At 45.6% G+C, this 16,365-nt stretch overlaps 1 protein-coding gene across 2 annotated transcripts in view; it reads left to right on the top strand.

The window, feature by feature from the left end:
• The window catches only part of ACTN1 (actinin alpha 1), a 273,263-nt gene that overhangs the window by 160,524 nt on the left and 96,374 nt on the right, over window positions 1–16,365 (top strand). For both annotated transcript variants that reach the window (XM_033950678.1, XM_033950679.1), the window contains exons 5-6: window positions 6,909–6,996; window positions 9,018–9,096. In XM_033950678.1, the coding sequence (XP_033806569.1) occupies window positions 6,909–6,996; window positions 9,018–9,096 (167 nt within the window). The remainder of the gene's footprint in view (window positions 1–6,908; window positions 6,997–9,017; window positions 9,097–16,365) is intronic.

Raw genomic sequence — 16,365 nt, 5'->3', positions numbered from 1 at the left:
ATCAGGCTTTCAGGATGGGGACAGACCTTCAAGGGGGGACAGTGCACGGAAGTCAGGGGGGGTGAACTCAGGGGGGTGAACGGAGAGTCGGGACAGCGCACGGAAAGTCAGGGCAGTGCACGGAAGTCAGGGGGGGGTGAACGGAGAGTCGGGACAGCGCACGGAGAGGCGGGGCAGTGCACGGAAGTCAGGGGGGGTGAACGGAGAGTCGGGACAGCGCACGGAGAGGCGGGGCAGTGCACGGAAGTCAGGGGGGGTGAACGGAGAGTCGGGCAGCATGCGCGGTATAATCGTGAGCGCGTTATACCAAAGTTTTTGTGCTTATCATCGTGATTTCTGCGCGCTATACACGTGTGCGCGTTTTATACGGGTGCGTGTTATTTGCGTGAAAATACGGTAATTGAAACTACTGTATGCAAATAGGTCAAAAGAAACTTTCTTGCAATTCAGGTTGCCACTAATATCTTCAACTTAGCTTAAGAGCTTGACTTGATTCAAATAGCAAAAGCTATGTGGGGTCCCGACGCGGCCCCGTTTCGGTGTCTGCTTCAGGAGACTCCGCCAGAAAAAGGAACTTGATTCTGAAGACAGGTAATAACCATAGCACTGCTCAAAAAATCGTGTATATTATTGAGTCAGTCTGTTTTTTCTTATAGTTCAGTGCTTTTTCTGACTCTTAGCAATCTAGTCCCTGCTGAAGTTATACCACAGATGTCAGACTTACTGGCCTTTAAATTCCCTACTTCTTCCCTGTTTCCACTTTTGTGGGCAGGGACCACATCCACCCTTCTCCAGTCCTCCGGTATCACTCCCGACTCTAGAGACTCATTGAAAAGATCAGTCAGTAGAGCCACCAGAACTTCACTAAGTTCCTTCAGCACCCTCGGATGTACACCATCCGGCCCCACTACTTTGTCTACTTTTATTTTAGGTAGCTCCTCACGAACACAACCCTCTGAAAATCTATCAGGGTCTACTACTCCTCCATCCCTATTCATGTTGGTCTTCTGTGGTCCCTCTCCCGGTGCTTCAGCCGTGAACACAGAACAGAAATATTTGTTAAGCAATTCAGCCTTTTCTTTATCAGCTTCTACATATTTCTTCCCTTCACCTTTGAGTCTCACAATGCCACTTTTGCACTTCTTCCTATCACTAATATATTATAAAAATGTCTCGTCTACACGTTTTACTGTGTCAGCTATTTTTCTTCTCCTTCCATTTGCACCTGACTGCATGACCAGCCTCTCTAACTTTTCCAGATATTTTGCCTGTCTTCCTCTTTCTGTGATCTTTTGTAGTTTATGAAAACGAACCTCTTATTCCTTACCTTCTCAGCTACTACTTTTGAGATCCAAAGCGGCCTTCTTTTCCTCTTACTTTTACTTACTTGCCTCACAAAAAGGTTTGCCATTCTTACAATTACTCCTTTCAAATTTGCCCACTGCATTTCCACTCCTTTCAGACAATTCCCATCCAGACAATTCCTTGACCTAATCTCCCCATCTGAACAAAGTTAGTTTTTTTAAAAGTCTAGAATCTTTGCTTTTGAGCCCTCTCTATACCCATCCTAATATTAAACCATACCATGCAGTGATCACTGGATTCCAGATGATCATCCACTATAACATCCAAGTTTTATTTAAAATTTGATTTATCACTTAATCATACTTCAAAGCGATATACATTATTAAAAGCTTTATACTTCTACCCTCAATATTCGCGGAGGTTAGGGGCAGAGCCGGCCCGCGAATATTAAAAAAACCGCAAATAATATTCGGGCCGGTTCTGACCCAACCCCTGCCTTCGTCCGGAATCCCAGACCTTACCTTAATCCTCTGAGCAGGTGCCGATGTGTGCTGGCTCTTCTGTTTTCTTTTGGACATGCACAGAAAGAAGCCATGCTTACCATAAAACTTTTGTGCGCATGCATCGGGCACCCTCCCTCCCCCCATTGGCTGCAAGTTTTTTGCGCACAACATAAATACATTTTAGCTTTCTGCATGGGAGCCTTATGGTAGAAGTCACATGCTCGGACATCCACATGTGACTCTACTGCGAGCCTGTCCCCTAAATGTTTTACACAAAGGTTTATATCAGTGTCCCGCAAACTTTTTGAAGCCGTGGCACACTAAACTTGTGGCTGTGGCTGGAAGACATCTGAAAATGTGCGGACATCAATGCAATGGCATCATGCGCATGTGTGATGTCATCAAGTCAACATCCGTATATGCGCGGAGGCCCTCCAGACAGGGCCCTGAGCCTGCTAGTACTGCCTGCTAGTACTATGCCAGTAGGGAGATGCTGGAGGAGGAGAGGTGCTGGCGCTGGCTGACTGCCTACAGCAGGGGTAGGGAACTTCGGTCCTCTAGAGCCGTATTTCAGTCGGGTTTTCAGGATTTCTCCAATGAATATGCATTGAAAGCAGTGCATGCAAATAGATCTCATGCATATTCATTGCGGAAATCCTGAAAACCCGACTGGAATACGGCTCTCGAGGACCGGAGTTCCCTACCCCTGACCTACAGGATGTGCCTTTCACTGCAAAAGGCATGTCTTCTAAGCAGTCAGTCGGTCCTGGTGCCTCTCCTCGCAGGTGTCTCGTGGCACTTTTATGCCTGCCTAACGGGAGCGCAAACACTTCTAAGTTTCCCACCCCTGAAGAGCTCTAACAGGAACTGCTGAAGAGGCGTGGGCTTGTCGGTGCCAAAGTCCTGCGCGCTTTAAACGGGTCACCATCATAATAGTCAGCCCAGGTTGCTCTAATGAATCAAAATCTAGTTGATTCATCATTCCAATAAAGCCTGAGGCTTGAGGATAAGTTCTGTCTTCTAAATAAAGATTTAAATCCTCTTATCAAAACCAGTTTCTGAAACAGGTTCTGCTTCCCAAATCACAAACTCCAATTGCATCCCATCCGCAGAAAGACTGTCAATTTATCATAAAGGACGGATACTGTTATTTGCCCTCTGCTTTTCAAAGTAACACTGTGGATAACATCCACCTGGCAGAAGGTGTTTTAGCGAAAATAGAGTTCTTGGCTGTGGTTTGCTTTCCAGCACCAAATAGTCACTTTTCATTTTGTCATCTCTCTGCAAAAAAAATAACAAGCAGTTCAAAGACAAGCTAACTTTTTTTCTGTAGCTGCTAATTAAACTGCAGGGTTATTTTGCATTTCAACACTACTAATGATCTGAGCTTATTGTGTTTGATCATTTTTTTGCTGAGTTTGTGTTTCACTGTCAAAATTTGCATCAAGGATGTAAGTAAAAGCACTTGATTTTGTTAACTGCTGCTGGGAAATACCTTGTGAAAGCTCTATGCAAAATGGCAACAATAGGGCAGAATGATGTACCTTGTTTTTAAGAGAGCGCTGAGCAATCCAAAAGCAACAGTCTCGCCATTTTTCCGCCTTGGCAGAGCGCCACCTGCTGGAGCTCCCCTTGTTTCCACTTCCCTTGTATTAGAACTTCCTCCTCTGCACTTCAATGGTTGCTTTTCTACTGAGAAGATTTTCTTTTCTATGTTCAAGCAAGTTTACAGCTTTCTTTGTCCCCAAGGTGATTTGCCAACGCTGTATGTAGCTAGATAATCGTATCCTTTTTGAGTACAACTGAACATACTGAGCTTCAATGCTGTCAGGTCTCCTGTTTTTTTTATTTTATTGGTAGTTTTAAAAATTTTCAAGCAGGGCTTGATTACAGTAAGAAGCTTACAGAAATATGCCAGCGTTTCAGCATTACAGCAAAGTATGCTTAAATGTTTTCTAATAAGGTGGTTACCTTTAATCTGATTAAATTTAACCAGAAATCTTCTATACTGTCATGACCATGAGCTCAATATGGTTCACAATAAGTTTATAACCACCCAGATGGTGGGAACAATACAAAAATACTCTTACAAATATACAAGCGTATATACTACTTTATTCTTACAAAATAAATAGACAGTAAATCAAACTAAATGGGAATCGACCAGAGCAGTCTTTTTTTTTTTTTAACTTAGCACCAAGTCTATGGAATCGGCTCCCAAATTTTCCACATTTAAAGCCAATTTTAAGGTTTTTAAGTCTTTATTAAAAACTTTTTTTTCAGAAGGCCTTTGGAAAACCAATTCCACAAAATTACTATCCTCCCCTCTCCCCCACCTTTTTACAAAACCATGAAAGCGGTTTTTAGCGCAGGCTGGCATGCTGAATGTTCTGCGCTGCTTCCAACACTCATACAGTTCCTATGAGCCTCGGGAGCAGCACAGAGCATTCATTGGGGGAGGGGTATATTTAATAAATGGATTTGCAGGTATTCAAGTGAGAAATTTACTTTGGCATGGTGCATCACTTTTTTTTTTTTTTTAATGTATGCTCTAGGTCTGTCCAGTTTTTGATAGCGTTCTTTTTCTTCTGTTGTAAAAAAAAAAAATTGTGATTATTGTTAATCACTGAGAACTGTTGTTAGCTTGAGCAGTATATCTAGTCTAATAAACATAAATAAAATATAGCTTAAAAAGCCAACCCCCCTCCTCTACAAAGCCACGCTAGCATTTTGAGTGCCAGCTGTGGCGGTAAGAACTCGAATGTTCGTAGAATTCCTATGAGCATCAGAGTTCTTACCGCTGCGGCCGGCGCTAAAAACGCTAGCGCGGCTTTGTAAAGGAGGGTCCAAGTCGTCAATATTTTACAAAATCTAAAATTAGCCAGGAATGAGCAGAGATGACCAAGGTATCCAAGCTGACAAAAACTTTGCAGTCCTTTTACTAAGCCGCGCTAGCCAATTTAGCGCGTGCTAAATGCTAACGCGTCATTTATATTCTTATTTTTTATATTTATAAGTCTTTATTTATATTTTATTTTTTTTATATTTATGTCTCTATTTATATTTTAGCATCCATTATATTCTATGGACGCGTTAGGGTTTAGCGCGCCTGAGTAAAAGGACCCATTTAATAGGTAGCTCACGTGGCACACACTTCAAACAAACCTGATATGGGCCGTGTTTTGGCAAATGCCTGCTGAGGTGCTGGCTCTGCTTATCCATTGGTACACATTCTAAACAACGGACTGCATACAGTATTACATTTTAAGGAACTTGTGAATCTCCGAAGCAGGCATTTGCTGAGACACAGCCCTTGTCAGGTTCATTTAATGTGTGTTCCTTAAGAGCTACCAATTAGTTTTTACCAGCTTGGATACCTTGGTCACCTCTGTTCGTTTTTGATTGATTGGCTTTGTGCAGAGTTTGTCCTTCTTTGCTCTTTTACAAAATCTAAAATTACTATTTAGTCAAAAAAACAATGCCAGTTTTTTTCAAGTGGAAAATAATTGGATAACAAATACCAAAGGAGGCACAAACACATTTCTGTGGAGCAACCTGTTAGACATTTGGCCAAACTTAGTTAAATTTAACTGTGACATGTAAAGCAGAGCATCCCCATAGAGTAATTTAAATGTGAGATGCAAAATCTTAAAATCAATGCGTGCTTGTAATGGAATAATGTTTTTAGATTGTTGCAGTTGTCCGGGTCTTGCCGCATTAAGTGGAACCAACATTTCAGCCATCGTGCTGTGGCTTTTTTCAGGGTATGCTGTGAAATCTGCAGTTTGTCTGTATACATAGTGGGTTCTCAGACCTGATTGGCTGGGGTTTGAGGTGATTTCAGCAGAAAATTTTGGCACGAAAGTCCATTCACAAATTTTAATTTTGGCAAGAAAATCTGTTGGTCATGAATTTGAAATCGTGACCAATGTATTTTCCTAGGAGTGAGAGACACTCCTCACACATTTGTTTGCTGTATCTTAAGATACTGCCAAATATTGCCATATTTCCATAGCCTTATAATTTAATGATGGAAAGAGGTATCATTAAATTAACACCAGAAGCAGATCTTACATTAGAAACCACTGGATACTGAGGTAGGAGGTTGAGCTCTGAGCCTTGGGAATTGCTCAGCATCATCCAGCATTTTTTAAGAAATTCAACATTTTAGAAAGACTCTAGTTTCTTTCTCAGGTTATGGTACCCCTACACTACACGTTTCCGCTCAGGTCTCTCCCCTTGATGGTGCCGAATCCTAATTTTTTTTTGCAGGAATGCCCACGCTCAGCCAGCTAAAGAGCTCCACTGCCCAAGGCCTGAGCGCCCTGCTGCCTTCACAGTGAACAGATTGGAGGCATGCTTCAGCCACCAATGCCAGCATTCCCACGCATGCCCTCCTTCTCTTCCCCACTTTCCGTCCAGTGTCTGCCCTCTTTCCCTCCCTCCCCCCCCCTCACACACACATACACACCCACCCCTGGCATTGCTCATCTAGAGAAGCAGAATCAGCAGTTATTTGGGTGGCAGCAGGAGGGAGGTGGGGAAAATATGCTGTGGACACAACCCCTGTGAGTTCACAGCACCTCAGGATGCTGCGCTCAGTTTGGGAACCACTGCTCAAGTTTATTTTTGTATTTTCCAAATGGGAAGCTAAATGGCTACACCTGAAAATACATTGTTTGGAGAATTCCTCAGTCTAAATTGCAGGAACTTCTAAATAGCTGACAGGAACTCCACGCAATTGGAAAGCAAAATAAAACTGGATATTTTCATCTTCTAGGAAAGATCAAACCCATATGGGGGTAATTTATTAAAGTATTTTTCACTTGTAAAAACCATTTTCCAAATGTCTGTTGTAAATTGTGTAAAAAACCATGTACTTATGTATAGCCTATGCGTAGGCATTCATGACTTTGGAGCAGGAGTAGAATTGCACTACACGAGTGCACATACAGAACATGTGCATATTTCAAGCTGCTTCACAGCACGTAGCTTTGTGTCGGAGCATTTGCACACAACTTGGGATAATCAAATAAGAAGCTTCTAGTTTGTTGACAAGATAAGAACCGGTTAATCTGTGTTGTATTGCTTCTTGCACAGAAACCTCTGCCAAGGAGGGCTTGTTGCTGTGGTGTCAGAGAAAGACTGCTCCGTACAAGAATGTGAATATCCAGAATTTTCATATCAGGTAAAGTGACCGACGGGGTTTGACAGAAACAGGTTCCTTGCCCAAAATTTTAGATACCCTGAGAAGCAGGTTGTTAATATACAGTAGTATCTGAGTTGCATGGATAGCTGGTGATATGCTCAAGGCAGTCACCTGAGGCAGGAAGGGAGGCACCAATAGGCAGAAGCAGTCAAAGCAAAATAATAGGTCTTCACAAACGCACACACACACTCGCATACAGTGACATAATAAGGGGGCAGACCACCCCGGGCGTCATGTCGGGGGCAGGGTGCCAAAACCTCTCTGCCCCACCCTGCCCCACCATGCTATTCCTTCCACCCACCCTGTACCTTTTTAGATCGTCACAAGCGCAAGCAACTTCTGCCTGTTGCTCGCACCAGCCTGGTTCCCCTCTGAATCGCTTCCGGGTCAAGGAGCCAGGAAGAGACGCCAGAGGGAAATCCAGAGCTGGCGCAATGAGCATGCTGGAGAAAAGCCACTCACACTGGAAAAGATTTTGAAGTACGGGGAGGAGGAAAGGAGAGCGTGAGTGTGGAGCGGGGTGGGCATGGAAGGAGTGGGGGCGTGGAGAGGAGGGCAAAGGGGGACGCCACCATCTCAGGCACCTCCTACCCTTACTAGGCCACTGCTCACATACACAGGTACTTTTACCAGTTGGGAAGGTGGGTGAACTTGGCATTTTGTTAAATAGCCCATTTACCCATATTACTTTGGGAGGGGTTATCATAATTTTTAAGGGAAAGGGGATGGGACTTGATATACTGCCTTTCAATTACAATCAAAGCGGTTTACATATTATGTATGGGTACTTATTTTGGAACATTGGAAGATTAAGTGACTTAACCAGAGTCACAAGTTGCTGCAGTGGGAATCAAACTCGGCTCCCCTGGTTCTCAAGCCGCTGCATTAACCATTAGGTAGCTACTCCAAGTGGCCTAAATCAAATTGGGAGATGCTAGGTTGAAGATTTATCTAGGCTCCTGATACCTTTGCACTGGCCATGGACTGTCTTCATTTTTAGAATGGCAGCATTTCAAGAGGAGAGCTACAACATGGGCCAATCGGTGTACTGGTATTGTGGAGGAGTTACCAGGTGTTTAGAGCACTGGGACGACTGGTTCAGATCCCGCTGCTGCCTCTTGTCATCTTTTGTAAGTCACTTAACTCTCTTTTGCCTCGGGTACAAACAGATGGTAAGCCCTCTGGGATCAGGGAAATACCTAGTGAATGTAATTGACCTTGAACTACTACTGAAAAAGTGTGAGCTAAATTAAGACAAATAAATACTACAAACGGGCAGAGGCGCCCAAATTCAGCTGCTTCTGATGCTTCAAAATTCAATTAATAATCTGTGGGAGATAAGTACAGAGTCCATAAAGGCAGTGGATCCCTAAAGGTTTGTTGAGACAAGATTTCTTAAAGATGCTTTATTCATTAAAACCTCCACCCCCACCTCCTTTTTTTTTTTTCTACTGTGGCCTAGAGTATGAAATGCTCTGACACTGCTCCAACATTCATAGGATTCTGTGCTACAAGCTATGTTACAAGCTATTCATCTTTACTCTCTCTTCAGCATCTGTGAAGTATACATTTCTCCCTCCGTATTCGCTGTGATAGGGGATTAACAGAACCGCAAATACAGAAAAACTGCAAATAACTTTTTCATATGTTATTCGCTGTTTTCTATTAAAAACCATCATGAATATAGTGAAACCGCAAATAATTTGGTGGGAGACCTGGCCTGTTCCTGAAGGAGAGGCAAAACACGGTGAAGAAAGTGCTGGGAATCGGCGAGTTTCTCTGGTAAACGCTTGGCATCAGCAGTTTCTTTATGCAAGCTGATGTAATTTGTTGGGCGAAGCCAGCAAGCTAAAAACCGTGAATAATCGAAACCGCGAATGCTGAAACCGCGAATACGGAGGGAGAAGTGTACAGTATTGTACAGAAGGTAACAGCGATCCGGTGTCTTTTGTGACTCATTAGACTTAGCATGGTTGTGACTCTAATTTTCTCTTTTACAGTTGGAAAGATGGCCTTGGCTTCTGTGCCCTCATTCACCGACACCGTCCAGAGCTGATTGATTATGGCAAGCTACGAAAGGTACTAACGAGCTCCGGCAACACATATATTAAATGCTACAGTTTTGTGCTGGGTGATCTGGGTTGGCCTCTGTTGGAAACAGGATACTGGGCTTGATGGGCCTTCGGTCTGTCCCAGTAAGGCAATTCTTATGTTCTTACGTAGGCACCGCCAGCCTCTTAATCCAGGTAGGCTTCATGTTAATCTGTTCAAATTTCTCAGGGAATAAAACCATGAACCAGAAATGAGTCCCCTTGACTCTTCTCCTATGCTTAGGCGTAGTTTGTATTTGAAAACCTGCTGCTTGAGCTGAAACTAACATCCCTGGGCAGTTGTGTAGGCGTGAAATGTGCAGCAGGCTATCAATGAAATATTCTGAGTCTATGGAATGAATCCAACAAGATGAAATACTGTTCTCCAGGGAAAGTTTGTATAACATAGATTTAGAGCTGAATTCTTCTCTTTTGCAGAATTTTCAGTTTCTCCTGCAGATTATAGAGGAGAAAACAATGATTAACCCCCCCCCCCCCCCCCACAAAGCTGGGCTCTTCTCTTTTCACCTCCTTCTAATGCTGCCCTGGAAAAGCTGTCTTTTTGTCTATGCTATGTCCTGAAGGAAAATCCGGACCCATGGCCACGCCCCAGGGCCTCACAGTTCCGCCCGCCTCCTGCCCGATCCCAGCCCCACCCCCTTAACCTGTTCCTGAGTCGGGACAGCATGCATGCATGCATGGATGCAACGCCTGTGCACACGACGTCACCGCAACATGTCCGGGAAAATCCGGACGTCTGGTAACCCTAATCTATACCGTGTGGCTCTGAGTGTGCGAATGATGTAGTGCCTCAACTCCTATGCAGGCTTCGAAAGACTTTGAGAATAGCACAGCGTGGTTCACTCTGAAAGCTGTTCGGTGTACAAGGACAACAGCTATTTTAGGGGCAATGCTCACTGCAAGGTCAGGAGATGGACAGAGAAATCGACGGTGAAGGCTGATAGTGGGGAGAAGTGGCTAGGGGGCAAGGCCAGTGCTAGCATCAGGCAAACTGGATGCTCACCTAGAGTTCCAAACTTTGAAAGGTTGCAGAAAATGCCCCAGAAAAGCCCATGAGGTGTTAGCCTTTGATCTTCCATCCGTGCCATTGCAGCACTGGTATATCTCCCCAAGGCTGGTGGAAACAATGGGAGTAAATCAGGAAAGAGCAAGGCTTGGAGGTTCTGAAAGTCCAGCTGGTCCCACCCCCTCTGACACAATTTCTTCTTTGTATGGGGATGGAACTGGCTGGACCTTTAGAGCACAAGACGCAAGAGTTCAGAGACCTTGTGCCATTTCCTTTCCTGTTATATTGCTCATGTTGCTTCAGAGAGATTTTTTTTTTTTTTTTTTTTGTGGGGGGGGCATTGGCAAGAAAGAGGATTTTCCTAAAGCATCTAATATCCTTGCTGGAGGAAGTGTGAAAGAAAGTTGGAGGGGGAAGAATATTGTGGGGGGAATGGCATTATGAACTATGGAAGGGAGAGATCTTGATCTGAGGGAGAAGAGTGGCATATTGCCTTATGGTTAGAGAGTTTGGATTTCAGGAATTTTCATTTGGCAGTCTGCAGAGCGGACAGCACCAAATTATTTTCAATTGCTGATATTTGTAGCCAGGCCCAGATTTAGAAGATGCCAAATTCCCAGATAAAAGGAGTCTCTTTCTGCTTCCTTCAATACAATGTGCATGTCCTGCATAAAAGGGACATCATACCGTATGTCCTCGAATATAAGTCTATCCAAATATAAGTCGAGACCCCCATTTCCCCCCCAAAAAAGGATGAAAAATGGTTGACTCAAATATAAGACAGGGGCTTAATATTCAAGTGCCATGTCCTGCCAGGATCTGCACCCAGTGTCCTCTCCCTCACGCCCTCCCCTCCCAGGATCTGCACTCAGCCCCCCTCCCTGTCAAGTTCTGTATCCAGCCCCCTTCCTTCCCTGCCCTACCAGGCTATGTAGCCAGCCCCCCTCCCTGCCAGACTATGCAGCCTGTCCCCCTCACTACTTGACAGGCTCTGCACTGCACCCTGTCCCCCCCTCTCTCCCTGCCAGACTGTGCACTGCACCCTGCTCCCCAACCCTACTAGGCTTTGCATCCTGTCCCACCTCCTCTTCCACCTCTGGTGGTCTAGTGGTAGGCCTGGCTGGGACAGAAGAGATCCCTTCCATCTCCCGTCTCGGCCTGGCTGATACAAATCATTTTTTTAACCCCTCCGCATACCTTTTCAGTTATCCCTGGTGGTCCAGCAGTGTATATGCAGGATAGCGCTCCTGCCCTGCGCACCACCTCCTGGGCTTGGGGCTCACGGCGCACAGGCATGCATGAGCGAGCTTTTTGAGCTCCCGTGTGGCCCTGCATCGCTAGCAGAATGGCTGCTGCCAGGTCCTGCGAGTCTCACGAGAACTTTTGGCAGCCATTCTGTTAGCGGTGCAGGGCCACACAGGAGCTCGAGAAGCTTGCTCCTGCATGCCTGTGTGCCGCAAGCTCTGAGCCCCAATTGCCAAGTCCTGAGCATGGAAGTAGGTGCGCAGGACAGGGTTAACTGAAAAGGTATGGGGGGAGTGGTTTAACTGAAAAGGTACGCGGGGGGGGGGGAGGGGGTAAAAAAAATGATTTGTATCGGCCGGGCCAGGATAGGAGATGGATGGGATCTCTCCTGTCCTGGCCTATCAGAGGCCTGCATCAAGTTGGGGAGGGGGTTAGGTGATGACCCAAATATAGGATGAGACCTCCCATTTTTGGACCATTAATCTCATCCTATATTCGAGTATATATAGTGTGTGTGAGAACCACGAGACTATGCATTGTAATCTGAATATCTATATCTATATCTTCAGATTCAGATTACAATGCATGGTCTCGTGGTTCTCACACACACACCATATGTACTTGAATATAGGATGAGATTTATGGCCCAAAAATCACCCCTCGCCTACCTCCAACCCTGCTGTTCTCTGTGGGTGCCAGAATCTGAAATCTGGCCCTGTTTGTAGTACACATCATCCTGGCATGTAAATTTAAGTACCCCATTCCTACAACAGTTCCGTTTTTGATGAGGAAGGGGTTCCTGTTACGCGCGAATGCCGAGCATGACGTTCGCACAATATAAATGCGTATGCGCATACCTCGCTGTTATGCTCAAACGCCGAGCCTGATGTTCTCACGAGGCATATGTATAATCCTGTGCAATCGCGCGCAATACAATCGTGCGGAGGTCAATTGAGCGCAAGACAATCGCACATGTATGCACATGCGCATTAGAGAGTTGTGCGGGGACAGAAATCCCACCCGTCCCCACCCGGATCCTCTCCGTCCCCACCCATCCCCGCAAGGAATTACCTCCATCCCCACCCGTCCCCATAAAAAGCAGCAATTACTTCTGACAGGATCATCAATTCCAGTTTCTTTTGTGTTTGCGCTGCTGTTTTCCTTGTGGAATCTCTTTGGCGGAACCCTTTTTTTGTTTTCTGTTCAGGTAATTAACTTATAAACCCCCTCTTTTACTACGGCTGATGTGTCCATTATATTATATGGACGAACCCTGCTTCCAAAGCCTTCCATCCCCGTGGGAGTCCCATTGGCTTGAGGGGGGTCCCCGTGGGAGTCCCGTGGGTTGGGGGGGATTCCCGCGGGACTCCCGCAATCTCCGTTCCCGTGTAGACCTCTAATGCGCACACAGGCTAAACCTTCTCCTATTCACATTTCTGTCCTGTGAGCAGTTTACCCATTCACCTTGCTGTGCTTTTTCTCTCCTCCCCTAGTCTCCGAGGTTGACAGTGCTCTTTCTTATACACAGCCTGGCACTTCTCCTGGGTCACAGAGCCAGGAGTCCCTAATTTCTAGTCTCCATGCTATGAGCGTAGCAGTAACTGTAGCCAGCCCCAATCCTGTTCCCCCAAAGACTTAATTGGCTATTACTTTTAGGGCTCCTTTTACTAAGGTGCGCTAGCGTTTTTAGCGCACGCGGCATTGTAGCGGGCGTTAATGCCCTAACGCAGCTTAGTAAAAGGAGCCCTTAGTGATACGTATTCGTAGAAGTCATGTGTCTAGAAGACACATTTGTCGCTTTGTTGGATGTCTATGCTGCCTTTCTTTCATTTCCAGTGGACATTCATGCATAAAACTCGCTGTTCATTTTGCTCTTTCCTAGTTTTATATATATACAGAAATGGGAGTGAAAAGAGTGCTCTAGAGGTGAGGCCCACTATGGCCCATGTTCTCTAAATAGCACCATTGGTTAGGCAGAATTCATGAGGCAGGTATATTGCACTGGCGTGCTACATCTAAAACATATTTAAAAAGCATTGGTCAGTCCCTTTCTGTCTTTTGGTTTCTTTGATATTACATATAGCTCTTGCCAGAAATCAAACTTGAATATGCTCATTAATGAGAACACACTTGCAAGATGAATGTGGATTTGTACTAGGCGTTGAGCTGCTAGTGAGAGAATTTTATGTTGACACATCATGTTTGCATAACTCACAGTTCCTGTAAAAGCTGCCCCACAATGTATACACACTGCACTGACCAGGCCCACATAGGCGAGGAGAATGCATACTCCCAAAGCGGCTAAAATAAGATTGCAGGAATCAAGCTCTGGGTTGTTTTTGGTTTTCCTTTATTTAGTGGAGTATTGAGGTCTTTTGCTTTGTAGTGATCATGTTCTGTCCATTGATTAGAGAAAAGCTCACCTTTATTAGTTTTAAGCGAAGTCACAGCATCTAGGAAGAGCGCAGCATTTTAAAAATTCTTTGTTATTCACAGTTCGGACAGTTTCAGCTTGGGAGAAGAACAAATTGGCATATCCATTTAAAATCCCAGCACCCTTTAGGATAGGGGTGTCCAACCTGCGGCCCAAGGGCCGCATGCGGCCCCGTGAAGTATTTTGTGCGGCCCAGGTCGAGGGCGATGAGGTGTTTTCCTCTGTTGCCCCCGGGTGTTTACCATCTTGCCGGCTCCCTCCTGTGTCTTGCTGCAGCAAGACCACTAGAGGGCGCATCCCCTCCTCATGGTCTTCAGTTCTTAGTTTTCCGCGGAGCCAGAAAGCCCTGTCTCTCTTCTCTGCGTTCTTCTAAGTGTCTTTCTAGCACCGCGGCTTCTTTATTTTGTTAGGGAGTCGCTGTGCGGTTGTTGATTGATCGTGTATTTTCTTTGTTTCAAAAAAAAAAAAAAAAAAAGGACTTTTTCTTGTGATTCCATCAGCAGGCCCTTCTCGGGCCTCAGCCATGCTGCTAGGCCTCGTTTGGCTGCAGCTGTGTTTTCTTCTTCCCTGGCCTCTCTCTGGGCTCACCTCATGTGAGCAGAATGGCCGGGACCCTTTTTTCCTTCAATCGGACTGAGTAGCGTCGATCCCCGGTAAGTATTTCTTTCTTTCTAGGTGCGTTACCTCGGTAACACCACCGGCTGAGTCTCAGGCATTCCAGGCATCGCGTGCAGTCGTGCCAGCCTCTTGGAGACTGCACGCGATGGATAGTGCAAAGTTTGTGCGGCTCCAGAAACATTTTTTTTTGGCCAATGCGACCCAGTGAAGCCAAAAGGTTGGACACCCCTGCTTTAGGACTAGCAGTGTAGAATTATCATTACAGCAGTGTCTGAATCCCCTGACTATGTCTCCCTATTTGCCATTCTTTGTGACTTTAAGCAAGGTCACCGAACCTTCCTGTTATGATGATGCTAGCGGGACATGCAGATGGTTTTGCTCGACAATCAGAAGAAATTATAGTTCACTAAGTACTTACTATACAACAGGAACTACCATATTTTTTGCTCTATAAGACTCGCTTTTTTTCCACCCAAAAGTGGATGGAAATGTCGGTGTGCCTTATGCAGTGAAGACGACCTGACATCCCCCTCCCCCACCCGCTCAACCACCCGCCCTTTTAAAACACCGCCCACCTGCCCTTTTAAAAACTCCCCGCCCGCCCTTTTAAAACACCCTTCCACCCCCATAGTACCTTTTTAGATAAGCGTGGTGGTCCAGCGGTGTATCGGCCGGCAGGCGCTTACTTTCTGCATTCCTGCCTGGGCCTGCGCCGCTTTCTGAATGGCTGCTATCTCGTGAGAACTGACAGCAGCCATTCAGAAAGCGGTTTAAGGGGTGTTTAAAAAGGTATTAAGGGGGGCAGGGGTGTTTTAAAAGGGCGGTTGGGTGGGGTTTTTTTTAAAGGTACGGGGGGATTTAAAAATTATCAGGGCAGGGGGGAGAGGAAAAAATTGTTAGTCGGCTAGGATGGATCCATCCTGTCCCAGCCTACCACTAGACTACCAGAGGTGAGGGGGGACGACGGGTTACAGGGCAGGGCAGTGGGACAGAGTGCAGAGCTTGGCAAGGAAGGGGGACAGGGTGCAGAGCTTGGCAAAGAGTGTGGAGTTGGGTGCAGAGACTGGCAGGGAGTGAGAGGGGCTGGGTGCACAATTTGGTTCAGAATGGGTTTTTTTTCTTGTTTTCCTCCTCTAAATCTAGGGTGCGTCTTATAGTGTGAAAAATACAATAATCGTTTTACCACAAATTTTCCTGAATCCAGGTCTACCAGTGACAAAGGAGCCTCGGCTTTACTGTTTCATAAACAGATTTTAACCAAGTGATCATCAGTTTTATAAGTTCACACTATCCTCAGCTTGCTGGGAGGGAGCACTCGACCTAGGTTCCCTTCTCCCTGAGGGGTCTTCTTCTATTTTCCATGGCCCCTTCCTGAGTCATGTTTTCTGTCTATCCCATGCCCCCCCACCTGCCCCACCTCAATTATTATTCTTATTTTCATTCCAGGTTCACTCCTGCCACATTCTTCTTGGCCTTTTTTCTCCTCATTGCGATATAACATGGCTTTCTCATTAGAAGCGCATCACACGTATTTGAAGGCCCTCACTTTCACACTCTGTGAGGTGCTTCCATTTATCACACTCATTAAAGCCTCGGCACCAGTGCATTGATCCTGATCACTGCTTTCATGAGAGACAGGCCTAAGGGAGAAAAGCCGGTTCATAGACAAAATCGTGCGAGACAACTGAGCGCAAGGTTGACGGCGCGCCGAAGAAAAGCACTATTTTAAAGGGTTCTGACGGGGGGTGTTGGTGGGGAACCCCCCTATTTTACTTAACAGACATTGTGCTGGCATTGTGGGGGGTTTGGGGGGTTGTAACCCCCCTCATTATACTTGAAACTGAACTTTTTGCCTGTTTTTAGGGAAAAAGTTCAGTTTTAAGTATAATGTGGGGGGTTACAACCCCCCAAACCCCCCACAACACCAGCGCAAT

The sequence above is a fragment of the Geotrypetes seraphini genome, chromosome 7 (assembly GCF_902459505.1).
Source record: "Geotrypetes seraphini chromosome 7, aGeoSer1.1, whole genome shotgun sequence".
In the NCBI taxonomy this organism is placed as follows: Eukaryota; Metazoa; Chordata; class Amphibia; order Gymnophiona; family Dermophiidae; genus Geotrypetes; species Geotrypetes seraphini.
This window is presented reverse-complemented; position numbering and strand designations above follow the sequence as displayed.